This window comes from Gallus gallus, chromosome 1, assembly GCF_016699485.2.
Source record: "Gallus gallus isolate bGalGal1 chromosome 1, bGalGal1.mat.broiler.GRCg7b, whole genome shotgun sequence".
Lineage (NCBI taxonomy): Eukaryota > Metazoa > Chordata > Aves > Galliformes > Phasianidae > Gallus > Gallus gallus.
The window spans coordinates 38,330,837-38,344,965 of NC_052532.1; the positions used below are offsets into that span (position 1 = coordinate 38,330,837).

The 14,129-nt window shown below is 49.1% G+C and overlaps 1 protein-coding gene across 2 annotated transcripts; it reads right to left on the reverse strand.

Moving 5' to 3' along the window:
• Positions 1–106: 106 nt before the first annotated feature.
• Positions 107–7,940, reverse strand: CSRP2 (cysteine and glycine rich protein 2). 2 transcript variants are annotated; one of them, NM_205208.2, is made up of 6 exons: positions 7,895–7,940; positions 4,786–4,904; positions 3,057–3,225; positions 1,942–2,074; positions 1,179–1,272; positions 107–411 (listed from the first exon to the last, which is right to left on the reverse strand). In NM_205208.2, exons 2-6 carry the CDS (start codon positions 4,895–4,897, stop codon positions 335–337), a joined length of 585 nt encoding a protein of 194 aa, NP_990539.1. In that variant the 5' UTR covers positions 4,898–4,904; positions 7,895–7,940; the 3' UTR covers positions 107–334. The 2 variants fall into 2 exon arrangements, with proteins under 2 accessions (NP_990539.1, XP_025002447.2); XM_025146679.3 differs by having other exon boundaries at positions 114–411; positions 6,763–7,916.
• Positions 7,941–14,129: the final 6,189 nt, after the last annotated feature.

The following is a 14,129-nucleotide window of genomic DNA, read 5'->3' on the forward strand; positions in this document are numbered from 1 at the left end:
GCTCTCAGTGAAGCCATTATCTCTCTACACAGCTCCCCCAAAAGCACCTCAGTAACAGCCATATGTAATTACCTTTTCACAGCTAGCAGCAGAGATAACATTTGGCTTTAAGATACGTCAACAAGCAAAGCTTTATTGAACTGATACACAGTATGAAAAGTGTGGTACATAAAGCAAGGAAGAAAGCAGTGCTTACAAAAAAAAAAAAAACCATCTAAAAGTATGGCCCAAACACTACAGTCAACTAGCATCTGTGTCACAGTGGTTAGTAACATTTTGGAAACTTTCCTTTAGCTGAATCTGTGCAGAGCTGTGCAGGTTGCGCTGGACTCCCTCACTGGGCATGAACGAGGGCTCCTGCTCCCTGACCATAGCCAAATCCTTTAGGGCCGAAGTTCTTTGCGTAACAGCCTGCAAGAGAGAGATGCTGGTAAGAGCTGAGGCTTCTGAGCTGTTCATGAGGAGCAGCATTTTCTAGGTGAAGCCTCTTGGCCACTTTCCTCATCAAGAACAGTGAAATACAAAGCAACCCTTAAAAAAAAAAACAAAAAACTTTTTTGGGTAATTAGTGGAAGCGTGAGCAGCAACTTGAGGAAGGTGACTCTGCCCCTCTACTCTGCCATTGTGAGACCCCACCTGGAGTAATGCATCCAGTTCTGAGGCCCCCGACACAAGAACGAGGTCAAGCTGTTGGAGCGGGCCCAGAGAAGGGCCATAAAGATGATCAGAGGGCTGGAGCACCTCCCCTACAAGGACAGGCTGAGAGAGCCGGGGCTCTTCAGACTAGAGAAAGCTCCAAGGAGACCTTGTAGCGACCTTCCAATACCTGAAGGGGGCCTAGAGGAAGGCTGGGGAGGGACTTTTTAGAAGGGCAGGTAGTGACAGGATGAAGGGAAACGGCCTTAAACTTGAAGAGGGTAGATTTAGGCTAGATATCAGGAAGAAATTCTTTACTGTGAGGGTGGTGAGACACTGGAACAGGTTGCCCAGAGAGGCTGTGGATGCCCCTCCCTGGAAGCACTCAAGGCCAGGCTGGGTGGGGCTGTGAGCAACCTGGCCTAGAGGGAGGTGTCCCTGCCTATAGCAGGGGGTCAAAACTAGGTGACCTTAAACATCCCCCCCAACCCAAACCATTCTGTGATTCTATGATTAAACAATCATCTTTGTTTCTTTCTCACCTTTACAGTAGATTTCTCCCTCTTTTTCAGTTAGGGTTGTAGATTCTAGACTTTTCCCACACTTGGCACATCGGAAGCAGTTCTTGTGCCATGGCTGGGGCAGAAATGGAAGTGAGAGTTTAAATACACAGAATGCCTCAGTTTGTCTTTTAAAAAGCATTAACTAGAGATGACTGCATCAGAATTGTTTACTTATACTGGTACAATGAAAACCAGTCGGGGTGCATGCACCAGTAAGCAGCGAAGTTCGTCTGTACTTGTGGATGGCACAAAGGCCTGAATTCCACACCGCTTCCTGCTCAGATAAGTGTTCTGAAAGGTCTGAGCTTGTCCTAATCAATTCTGATCTTTGCTATCGGTAGTGAGCCAGACAGCTGGCAGAATGCACTGCACAGTGCTATGTGGTGCTTGCAGAGAACATGCCCATTCTGCTGTAACATCCAGCCCTTTGTGAGCTCTATGAGGAAAAAAAATAATCATCCCCTTGTCTAGAGGGCTCCTGTACTTTGAGGAAGTAGTGAAGCTTTGCCTCTGAAAAACAAGGTGAGAGCTCATCATCCAGAATTTCCACTTCAAGTTCACAAAAGTGAAGACTAGATTGATTTGATCATTTCCAATTCTGAGAAATGCAGTGTTAAGGAAACTGTGCCACGGTCAGTTCCCTGCTACCTTCTGGCCAGCATGCTCCAGGAAGCCTTCGTAACATACTTCACTCACTTTGGAGTTCATTTAGCAGATAGATACAGAAGTCACGTTCCCTTACCTTTCCAGCACCTATGACTTTCTCCGCCGCATAAACAGAATCCCCACACCGAGAACATTTCTCTGCACCTCCAAACTTCTGAGCGAATTTTGAAGTATTTGGGTTTGTGGTGGGTCGGTGAGGAGAGGGTGTGCTGAAAAAGGACATTTTGTTTTTGTAGTTCAAGGGCTCAGGCTCTTCCCAGCAACACTAACCATGCAGCATGCAACACACAGAACAGAATACCGTACTTTCTCAACACTGGAGAGGTGCTGACCAAGCAAAGCTTTCACTTTTTTTTCCTACCATGCTTCAAAAGACCCTAAGGAGCTACTGGAAAAGCTAGTTTTCCAAGGGCCCTTCACCTTTTCACTGCTAGAAGCGTGCTGATACCAAAGCCTGTATCAAGCCATGGATTTATTTTAGCTTTAGCAAGCTAAAAACAATTATGTTAAATTCCTGTCATCTGACCATATCTGGAACTGATCAGTGACCCTAAGTACAGAGCTATTTAGCATCTCTGGATTTGCTCTGGCAGGACAGCACGCATTACACAAAGTCAAGCAGAAATTTGGGAACTTGCATAAAATCATCTGTGAGGCATAGCTCAGGTGCTTTTCACATGCTTTGCTTTACAGCAAGAACTTAATCAGATTAGGAATGTTTACTGTTTAATAAGCCACTTGGTTTTGGCTATAATTAAGCCCAAACAGTTCTTCATTTACCAATTAAAAACTCATTCTTATAGCCTCAGATTTGCAGTTCCCTGACTCCATCCCTGCACAAACCTGCCGAGCAGCTGCATTTGCAGCTTATGTAAGAGAGCATCCCCAAACCCACCGCAATGCCGACCAGCCAAGGGCTCCTACAGAACCATCAGTGGGTCAGCAATCCCATCCCATTGCATACAGCTCACTCCTCCAGTCCTCACCTGTGCCAACACCTGCCCTTACAGGGCCTACCCACAGTCACTACAGAAGGTTGTTGGCTAACTGCCCTGCACTTGGTTACACTGGGGAATTTTGCAGCATTTCTGTTCCAGGTGGCACAAATTAGACAAAATCCAGCCTGAAAGACTCCTGTGAGAGTGTTGCTGGAGAACACAGCTCACACATATCGTGGCTTGGTTAACTCACCTCTCAGGCTTGATGCCTAGTCTCTCTCCCCTGTCCATGTTCAGCGTGCCCGCCCCTTGCCCATAGCCGTAACCTTTTGGGCCGTACTTCTTTCCATAGCAAGATTTGCAGTAAACTTCAGCATCGTGAATCGCAACAGTTGTGCTGTCCAAATTCTTCCTGCAAACCACTGGAGGGAAAAAAGTTGAACGCCATTAAGCACCCATTTCCACCAGCACACGTAGTAAGCCTGAAGTCAAGCAAGAAGTGTTGACAGGGGTTTCCTTGTCCACAATGCTATGATTAGGCTGTGGGACCACTGGAGATTAGAAGTAGGTTGTCTTTTGAGTTAGTGAGTTATGCACAGCCTCATAAAGGGCTCTGTTCCCTCCTAGCTTCCCACGGCCATGCTCAGAAACCCAGACAGTGCAGCCAGCAGTTTCCCCTGACAGATGCCATATAGTACAGAGCAAATCTGTGCAGGAGAGACCCCATCCCACCCTCTTGCCCAAGGTGGGGTTTCCCTCCTGCCCTGTGCTGGATTGGAGCACAGTTGGTACTGTTTCACAGCTGTCACCAGAGGGGCCTGGCTTTTCTGGCATTCATAAATCATCCTTCAGCACAACGTAAGCACCCTGCTCAAGGTTACAGTCGAAGGCTGAACTATTTCCTGCTGCTTCTTAAACCTTCTTTTGTAACCCAACTGATGTGCTTTCAGTCTGCAACAGCAGTTTGCTGTGATGAAGAATGTAGGTTGGGGAAGAAAGAAAAGAAAAGAAAGAAAACCTTATGATTTTTGTGTTCAAAAAGACTTGAAGGTCTTCAAAATACATGGCAGCCTTTGCTTACGGTGTTCATTAGTTCCAAGGCTCCTTTTGTAAGACACAAATATCCAATAAGTAAATCAACTCATGCACATTTGTTAGAGCATGCAGACTTTAACCCCAGCAGAATTATCCACTAGGCAAAAGCAAACACGGAGTCAGACACACTAGAGCCATTGTCTGACTGTAAGTTCCAGGTTTCTTTTAATAGAAATTCCCATAAAAGGCTGAAAATGAGGCAGCTGAGACATCTGATTTTTTTTTTTGTGGCTGCTGTAGAGTAAAGGATAAGGAGTATAGGTGTGCCCAGGCTCCCATGCCAGCCCAGTGTGCTGGCCTTATGCAGATTAATGGCAAACCAGACCGAGAGGCCTGGCTGCAGCCGCAGCTCATAGAGAGGGCTAAACCTGAGCACTGTCTGCAGGCACTGAGCACCAGCAAGCAAGACAAAACAATACTTCACGTTTGTAATAAGGTAAAGTTCTCTGACTCGGTCAGACAGGCTGCTGGTTTGCAAAGCATTCAAAACCATAAAGTGACCCTTTGTTTCTTTCATCTAATCAGAAGTCTTTTCAGCAGAGAAAGCTGTTTTAAATGCCTCAGCGGACTCATTGGCTGGATTGGAGAATAGTGCTTTGGACTCCTTTCATCTGAAATAAGCCACAGGCCTCTGTGCCAAGAGAGCCTCAGCTTTTAGCCGTGCTGAAGCCTCGACAGCACAGCAGTGCCCCAAGCACGTCTCACCCATGCTGTGCTGAGTGGATAGGACAGCACTCCTCCAGGCACACAGCACAGGCTCCCCTTGGGCACTGTGCACCTGCAGGTGTGCGGCCCAGCATGAGATGGCCACCGCGGCCCACTACCTCACTGCCACAGGCCTGAGCTCTGCTGGGGTGGTTCTGGTGGGTCAGCAGGGCAGTACTTACTGCAGAGGAAGCAGCAGCGATGGAAGCTCCGTCCGTCGCACTGCACCTCCTCAGCATGGTAGACCGTCCGGCCGCAGGCACCACATTTGTTGCCACCTCCCCAGTTCGGCATGGCAGTGCTGTGGGGAGGAGAGCTTCGTTAGCTACGCTGACATGGTGTCCTTCAGGGCCCTGCCTCCATGCTGGGATTTGGTGTTCCCTCAAACACCACATGCCGCACCCAGCTGTCAGACACAAGCTTGTGATCTCACCAAGGGTTTAAAAACCTGTGCTTCCGCAGAGCAGCTTCTCAGCCGGGCCCAAAGGCCCCAGGAGGCCCAAGGGAACAGCAGCCACTGCTGCCCAGCAGCGAGGAAAGCAGACACTGAGCCCACGAGATGATTCCCTGTGCATGCTCAGGGCTTTCAAACATACATAAACTGGATATACACAAGTTACACTTTTGCACACAAGGGCTTTGCCGTACCTTGAGCTAACATCCCCCCAGATGGATGTAATTTCAGTTTCTATGCTTCATTAGCTCCAGGCTTCTCGTTGGTGGAAGAAAACCAATTGTGCCAACAACGGCATTTTGTTTTACTGCGGGGCCCATCACTTGGGATGGAGAACAAGCCAAAGCTCAGCCCACTGGAGAGTCACTTGCTGGGGCTGCAGGGGCATTCTGAACTCCTCCGAGATCATGCCTGGGCTTCAAAGGGACTGAAGGGGGATTGACTCCCACAGACCCATCGCTGTTACATGAACTGGCTTTAACGAACAGGTACAGGAGACAAAACCAAGTGTCTGAGTGCCTGCAGCTGCCGTAAGCAGCAGCAGAGCTCTCTCTCTCTCTCACACACAACCTGCAGTTGGCCCAGCAGAAGAGGGACAGATACCCTGACACGTCCAGCTGCAGCCCTAGCAGCAGTCTCCTGCACGAAGCCAGAAGCAACAGCATCCCATCCCAGCCTGCCCCACTCCCCTGTCCTCATGCTTTCCCTCCACCCAGCTTGACTGGGATCTCCCTCTCCTCCTCAGCAAGTATCATGAGCTGGCCCGGGCTGAAGCACCAGTGTGGAGTACCCTTAGCTTTTATGGGGCTTCCTCCCCATGCCACCACCAAAGCTATGAGCTATTTGCCACGCTTCATCGGTGTTCCCTCCTGGCACACAGCCTGGTCCTCGTGGGCACCCAGCTCCTCAGCACTCATAAATCCTGACACAGAGCACAAACTCTGCTAAGCCACGACAAAGGGACCCACCTCGCCCATGCTCCAGCCAAGCACCCTGACCGGGTCAGCAGTTTTGGGTATGGGTGAGGGCTGCGCTGTTCCCAAGCATGACCCAGTGCCAAGCATCTGATAAAAGAGCTTTGTCCCAGATATGCAAGCAGCCATTTATGGCATGTGGGAAAATAAGATTAGTTTATTAACGTGAATTGGGGCATCTCTGGTACATTCCTGACCAGAGGCTTAGGAAACTTCCTCAATGGCTGAGCAGTGCCATTTACAGCACTGACACTAATTACTGAGATATTCCTTTGTTCAATGCTTCCATGGGATTAACACCATTACCGCTTGTGGTTTAGCACTAATACTCTGACCGAGCTCGTAAAATTAGTTTTATGACGTTTCCCACTTTGCCTCTGTCATTCTTGGCACAAATCGTAGAGTCTAAAAATTAAGATTCCATTTCTTTTATTCAAGTGCTTGGCCATGCTACCGCACAGCAGCTGACATCAATCATGGCAGACGGCGCCCTCAGTTAGAGGGAATACGGGCTGCGCAAAGCTTCGCTAAAGGAGCCCATTAACTGGAAAAAAGCAGAGAGGAGACACCTTTCCATGTTGTACACCCTCCAAAGCAGAAGTGGTAGGAACTTGGCTCAAGAACTACTTCTGCCTTTTCCTCTCAACATCCCCACACTCACATCCCTTTCTGCATTTACTTTAACTATTTTAATCACTCTGTTAACAAACCACTATCTGGTTTCCACGCACACAAGATCTGAAGACCTGGCTCGGGTTTCCAGCTTCGCCCCAGATTTCCCGTGCAATATTTGGCAACGTGGGGTGCAGCCCCTCTCCCCCTCCCCAGGAGGATGGAGTATTGAAGGATCCGACAGCCAGGAGCCGGCTCCAATACCCTGAAAAGGGTGCTGAGAATTCATTAGACAAAAAACAAGAAGGAACTGAAGTCAGTACTTCACGGTGACCTTGTGCTCTTCCACAGAAGAGACTTCCACTTATCCTCCCCATGCTGTTCCCATGCCAGCTCGCGTGGGAAGGACAGCAGTACCTTTTCAGTTAGCCAGCAGTAAGGGCTGCCCCGGGGCAGCCATGCCCAGGAGGTACGGGTGTAAGACAGCGCACACACATGCATGGCTGCTCACCAGCTGCTGGCAGTGGGGCACAGCAGGCTCCACAAGGAGCAGGTCCCAGCCTCACACCCTGCCCTAAGGCAGCTCTGCTCGCCAAAGGCTTCTTGGCTAGTCCAGGCAGGCCTCCGGGGAGCTCTGCAGCTGTAATTAAGCAGCCAGGTGATCTCATTGCCAGCACAAGCAGCTCTGACTTAAGAGTGCAGGCGTGTTGGCAGCCACTTTCCTGAGATAAGAACACTGGCTTCTGCGGTGCTCGTGCCCAGCCAAGAGGAGGCCACAGTACCCAACCGGCACTCTGCACGCAGCCAGTTACTTCACCTGCACCGTCCTTTCCAGTGCATTTGTTAGCAGAGAGTTTACATACAAGAACAGCCACGAGACAAACACTGAGGAATTTCCAACCATCCAGTTATCTTTAAAGCACACAAAATTACATTTCCAGCGACCCGTCCCGGAGCCGAACGTAGCACAGCTGCGTTCACTCAGCAGGGCACGCCGAGCGCTGCCGGGCAGAGCACGGTGCCCCCGGCTCGCCCCGCTCGCTCCCCAGACATCCAGCTCAGCCTCACCCTCCCAACAAGAGCAACAACCAAGGCTGGAAAGCCGGACTGCGTGCTGCCGGGGGCCGTCAGCGGCAGGAGGAAGCGAAGGAAGAGATGAGGGCTCCCTCCCCGACCTCCCCCGAGCCCCCGTACAAGCACCCCGCGCTGCGGCGGGCGGCGCACAGGACCCGGCCCCACCTCGTTACTTACCACAGGCTCCGCTCCGCACCTCTCTGCACGGCGCGGCCCCGCCGCCGCTTAAAGCACCGGGGCGGAGCCTTCGCGGGCCCGGCCCCCGCCCCAGCTGCAGCCACGGCCATCTCCTTCCCATTTATTATTATAATTTTTTTTTTTTTTTTTTTCCATTTGCAATGGATTGTGAACGACGGGCTTGTGCCCAGCTTGCGCTCAGCGCGGGTTCCTGTGGGGTAAGATGGCTGTGAGCGAGGCTCAGAGGCTGACCGACCTCTCGTGTCAGCCAACGTTCTGCTGCGGGTTTTGAGGGCACGCAGAGAGCAGCGGGAGCGTTAGTGCGTGGTGTGTCCTAGCCTGGTGATAACGCTAAGGGAGAGGACCTCTCCAGTTCAAGAGAAGGGGCTGTATGAGAAGGAAATTCTCCCTGTGACTCAAGGACGGTGCTGCTACACCATGAAACTCTCTTCAGCACTCTACAGCCAACGATTAGTTTTCTTGTGTCCAGTAGTCAGCCTGTGAGAGCAGCACGGAGGGACACAAAGACATTGGTACGCCCACTGCAGTGGGAACAGTGCTGAGGAATCCATTGCTGCAGCGCTCAGGGGTCCCACCTTGGAACGGAGGAAACCAAAAACGAGAGGGGAAACTTCCACCACATGTTTTATTTCTATTGAAAATGACTGTTTCTATCGATGCACTTTATAAATATATGTAAATATGCATAAATATTATGTCTGAGTGCATGCTTATTTGTATGTCTATATTTTACAAATATGCCAAGATCTGTCTGTGTGTACACACATACTTTATCTCCTCAGCAGATCTCTTTTTGGTCTCTGTCCTTCCCCAGGCCGTTGTTCAGAACCACTTAAAGATAACACATGCATCCAGCCCTTCCACATTCCTCCCCTTGGCCCCGTTACCCCGAGCCTCCTCCTGGTCCCTGTCAGCCCCACCGCCCCCTAACCCGCCCTTACCCCCAGCCCCATGCCGGATGCCCACACACAGCTGGGCTCCTGGTGCCTGCCAGCTTCTTCCTGACTTGTGCTGTTTCAAGCAGGGCAGTCTGTAATTAGGTCAGTTTGTTCTGAGAAGTGGCACTGAGGTGTATCAGCAACTCCCTCTCGCTTCTCCTATCGGTTGGACAGCTCTGGCACACGGGGCCTGTGAGCAGGGAGCCGTGCTTCTGCTTGCTTCTGTTTGGTTTGGTGGCCATGTGCGAGCCTGCTGCTGTATGAAAACCTGTCCTCCCTTCGCTTGTGCAAGTGACCCAAAGCGTGTTTACCTGCTGCTATCACCTCAAAACAAAGCCCTCTGTTTTAGTCCTCTGTTCGGTAATCTTGTGTGAAAGTTGCTCTCCACGTTTCGGGCGCTGAGTGGATGAGCAGACTGCCTGACCTATTTACTGCGCTGTCACACATCACTGGCCCCGGGCCTTTGCATCCACTAAATGCTTTCCACTCAACTGGGATTATCTTCTCACTGTTTGATCTTGTTGGTGCAGTCCCACAAGTCTGTTTATAGCTCAGGTGATCTGCTCGCTCCCCTGGTGCTCCCCTGCTAATCCTAAAAGTGACATGCTTTTCTTTGAGATGGTTTTGATTTTACTTTGCAGGGGTGTTTAGTCATATTCTGTTACATTTTTGTTCAATTTGTTTGTTCAATCCTTCGTTCATTCAAAGAAGGGCAACAAAGCTGGTGAGGGGTCTGGAGCGCAGGCCTTATGAGGAGCGGCTGAAGGGGTTGGGATTGTTCAGTATGGAGAAGAGGAGGCTCAGGGGAGACCTTATTGCTCTCCATAACTACCTGAAGGGAGGTTGTAGTGAGCTGGGGGTCAGACTCTTCTCTCGTGTAACCAGTGATAGGACTAGAGGGAATGGCTTCAAGCTGCACCAGGGAAGGTTCAGGCTGGACGTTAGGAAATACTACTTCTCTGAAAGGGTGGTCAGGCACTGGAATGGGCTGCCCAGAGAGGTGGTGGAGTCACCGAGCCTGGAGGTGTTCAAGGAATGTTTGGATGTTGTGTTGAGGGACATGGTTTAGTGAGAACCATTGGTGATGGGTGGATGGTTGGACTGGGCGATCCTTTTCCAACCTTGGTGATTCTATGATTCTATGATTTTTTTCCAGACATCATTTTAACAAAATGCTCATACTACAGATAGAGCTTTACCTTGGTTAATTTCTCACCCACATGCACCCTTACTTAAAACGGATTTTGAAATGAGCCCTATTCATCATCAGCTACTGAAAAGCAAACTCCTGCTCAGCTACCCATAGCCCTGTTCTAGGAGGACATACCTATTTAATTAATTTCTGTTTAAATATTCATGTATCTCAGTAGTGCTACACAGTTTGTTTCTGTTGTAAGTTCAACAATGATAATTTGATGAAGTTTGCACAAAGTAATGAAAATGCAGCAGACAATTCTAGAGTTTGCCGGAGACAAGTCTTTTCGAATCACCTGTTTAAATCCCAGCTAGAGACCTCGGAGACATTCAGAATGAGAAGGCTGTGCTGTCAAAGCTCATTGCTTTCCTTATCACTGGCCTTGTTTGCCTAGAAGTTTTAAGAAACAGCAGTTTGGTCTTCCAATAAAGAACACAATCCATCCTAGTGTTGTTTCATGAGCTATAGTTACCAAGTTCGGGTGCTGAGGTTTCACATGGCGACTCCTGAGAAGCCTAGAGAAGCACAGGCTCCATTCCAGTTGCAGCTCAGCAGAACGCTAATACCTGCACCAGTAATGATGTCACCTTCCTGGCAGGAGGCATAATCTAGGTTGAAAGTATCGATTTCTTTAATAAAGCTTGATTTATTCACAGTACGCTCACACAGCTGGATTATCCCTCACATCTTGCCAGGGGAAAACCTGCAGATGAGGGCTTCGGTAATCCCCGGGATGTACAAGCTCTGCTGCTGACTGACAATTTCATTAGTGCAGGACAGAACATGAGGACACACGTGACTCATTCCAGTAATACCACAAGGGCAAGGAAATGTGGTCAGTGTTAGACAGCAGACACAGAGGAGATAGCAAGGTGAGACAGTCTGGTTTGCTGCTGTTGGAAGGCTTCTCAGCCCCATTGGGCTGCTGAGGGATTCGCTGGGCTGATGTTACCTGGATAGCGGATGGCAGCCGCACAGTCCGTAATGAAAATAAGCAGCGGTTGGGCTGGGACGAGAACCCAGGAAATGTTCCCCATCAGCCCCTTCCTATGGGCAGGTTGGGGCCCAACACCCTTCTCCAGCTGCCCAGCACTGCTGCGTGGTGTGTCATGTCCTAACATGGGGAACTGCAAAGGCAAGTCTGCAGGTGGGATGGCAATGCTCTGTTCCCCGCCTGCCAGAGCTCTGGGGGCAGCTGCGCCATGGACGCTTCTCCAAGCATCCCGCTCTCACTGTGGGGATTCCTGCATCCTCACACCAAGGGGTGTTTGGACTCCCCAAAAGCTTTGGACTCCCCAAAAGCAGCCAGAGGTTGGTCAGTGCACAGACTGGGAGGTATGCTGGTGCCTGCTGGAAACCAGGATGATCCCACTGGTGCAACAAAATAGATCTTTCATGTCCCTCCCCTGGAGCACAACCTGGAAGGTACCTCATGTTTCCCAGGCGGGGGATGTTGGGTCTGGGGAGAGGGAGGGTGAGAAATGTTGGCAGGAAACCTGCCCAGCCTCGAGGGGAATGAGCTATTGCGTGTAGTTGGTGTGCAGCTTCTAGCAGGTCTCTTCACATTACTGAGCAGTTTAATGGCACTGCCTGCCTGTGGAGAGGCTCTGTGGGATTGCATATTGTTCCAATTCTCATTTAAACAGAGTTGAGCACCAGACTCCTGCTTTGTGGTTGACTGTGATGTCTGAATGACGAGCAGATGTCACCACAGGGTGGATGAGTGTGCTGTGAGGTGTCCTTTGTCCAGTGATAGGACAGCAGAGGACAGGTATCCCACACCCAGCATCTGCCCCAGCCTTGTCTCTGGCTGGTGCCTTTCCATGCACAGGAGCTCCAGCAAGATGCCAAGAGCAAATGCTTGGAGATGCAGTGTGGTTGTACTGACACTGGGGTGCTGCTGGGTCCCTTGGTCCTGCTGCTGCTCCCTGTGCCCATCCCTGGCCATGCCCTGTCCCTCTCACTGGCTGGAGCACTGATTGGGGTGTGCAGTGGATCCCAGCTCTTGCCGACTGTGCAGAAATCACATATAGCGGCAGGGCTGGCTCCAACCGGTCGTACAGCTCCATCCTCAGCAACAAATCATTGCAAGGCACTCTGCTCTTCTGCGGTTTCTTTGGATAACAATTTACGACCTCCTTCCACAAAGAGTGAGTGAAAACAAGCTGTGCTTAAAGAGATCACATTGGCTAGCTCTTGCACATCACGCAGTCTTGGCAACTGTCCATTTTTCTTGGCACAAACACAAGCACTAGGAAGCTACAGGGTGTCAGAGACTCTTCTGCATGGTGCTGATGGTCAACTTTCAACACTTGGCTTATTAATTATCTTTAACACGGCATTCACTTTATAAAGGCCATGGTCACATAATGTTCATCCTGTAACAGTGCACAAATGATTCTTTTAACATAGAGGGACACCATTAAAATACAGATCACGTTGCTGGTGTAAAAAGGCAATGAAAAAGCCTAGCAGAGTTCTACAGATCTTTTATCACTTGGAAAAGAAGACCAGTTTTAACAAAAGGGAATTCTGTGGTCAGGACAAAGCCCAGATAAGTTACAATATTTTCCTTAAGTAGATTACAAATGTCACTTTTGGAACACACTTAAAAATCAATTACTCTTCTCTCCTTGTGCTCAGTTTGTTTTTCACCCTTCGCTGAGCAACACAACGAAACAAGGCTGTTACGTTTCTTATTGATTCCACTTTGTGTTGAAAGCCAGTTTATCTTTTTAGATTTTGGTCAACAATGAACTCTTGTTGTTGTTGCTGTTGTCTTTTCTAGCCTAGATGAGATGGTTATCTGCACTAACTTCAAAGCTGCAAATTGTCATTGTGTATCACAAGGTTATTTCCAGCCTTTTTGCGATGTGGATTCTTCCATTAATTAAAAGATGCATCACAACCAACAAGAGATAGCATGCGTGTATGCAGGTCAGAAAGAGAACTTCTTAACATAAAAGTGCAAGAAGACATATGAACAGAAGCTGAAGAGGATTATTGTCTGAAAGGTAGGGACTAAAGAGGAATCTTGAAGAAAGGTTTCTGGAGATTGCTCTCAGGCACAGCTGGGGAGAGCATGATGAGCAGCACAGGAAGCACCAAGCCTGCGATGAAAAAGAGAGCAAAGAGGGGAAATATGCAAATGGGGAAAAAAGGTGAGTAGGAAAAAGGGAAACTGGAGCAGGGATAACCAGGTAGGTAACATGCAGCGTCCCCAGTGGATAAGGTCTTCTGGATGAGGACGAAGAGCCAACATCTCATGTTGTTTGAGACATGAACACTGAACGAGGTTTGTGGACAGAGGTCCTGCTCCTATCCCTCAATTCAGAAGTGTGTTATCTCTGGTTTGGCTTCTAGAAGCAGCAATATGTTTATTTTCTGTATTTCTTGTAAGTCATGGCACTGGTTGTGCTATCTGTCCAAAGACTTTTTTTTTCCCAGTAGCAGACCACAAGCGCTCTATTTCTGATGTTCAAAAGCCTTAATGAACAATTAACTGACATTTTATGAGTTAATGGTTGTTGTTTTTGTTTTTCTTACCACCAAAAAGCTTATTCCTGAAACTCAAAATAACTTGTTTTTGTTTTTTTTTTGTTTGTTTGTTTTTAAGATAACAAATTTCAAGTTTGAAATGTATATGGTTACATATATGTAGGTATATGTAAATATCTGAAGGGGAGCAGCCTCTTCAGCAGGGTTTGTGGTGATAGGACAATGGGAAATGGTTTCAAACTAAAAGAGGAGAGATTTAGGTTGGATATGAGGAAAAAGTCTTTTAACATAAGGATGGTGAGGCACTGGAGCAGACTGCCCCGAGAGATGGTGGATACCACATCCTGAGGCTAACAGTGGGAGGCAGAGCTCCCCCCAGAAGGGTCTTGTGGCCGCCGTATGGCTCACAGAACCCTGGGTCAGCCGTGGTCATGGTGTGGGGCTGGTGGGTCTCCAGTGGTACTGCTGAGCTGCCCCCAGTCCAGCCAGGGCTGAGTCGAGAACCTGCTAATGATGCCTAAAAGAGGCTCACGGAGTTCAGTAAGGCCTGAACAGGCTTTAAGCCCTTTATTTTGGCTGTCTT

Coding starts and splice junctions, on each gene's coding strand:
- CSRP2 (XM_025146679.3), bottom strand. CDS start 6,932: ATGAATTCTCAGCACCCTTTTCAGGGTATTGGAGCCGGCTCCTGGCTG. Junction 4,905..6,762: donor GCCAGGTCTTCAGATCTTGT/GTGCGTGGAAAC, acceptor TCCTCCCCACAG/CACTGCCATGCCGAACTGGG. Junction 412..1,178: donor GGGAGAAATCTACTGTAAAG/GTGAGAAAGAAA, acceptor TCTCTCTTGCAG/GCTGTTACGCAAAGAACTTC.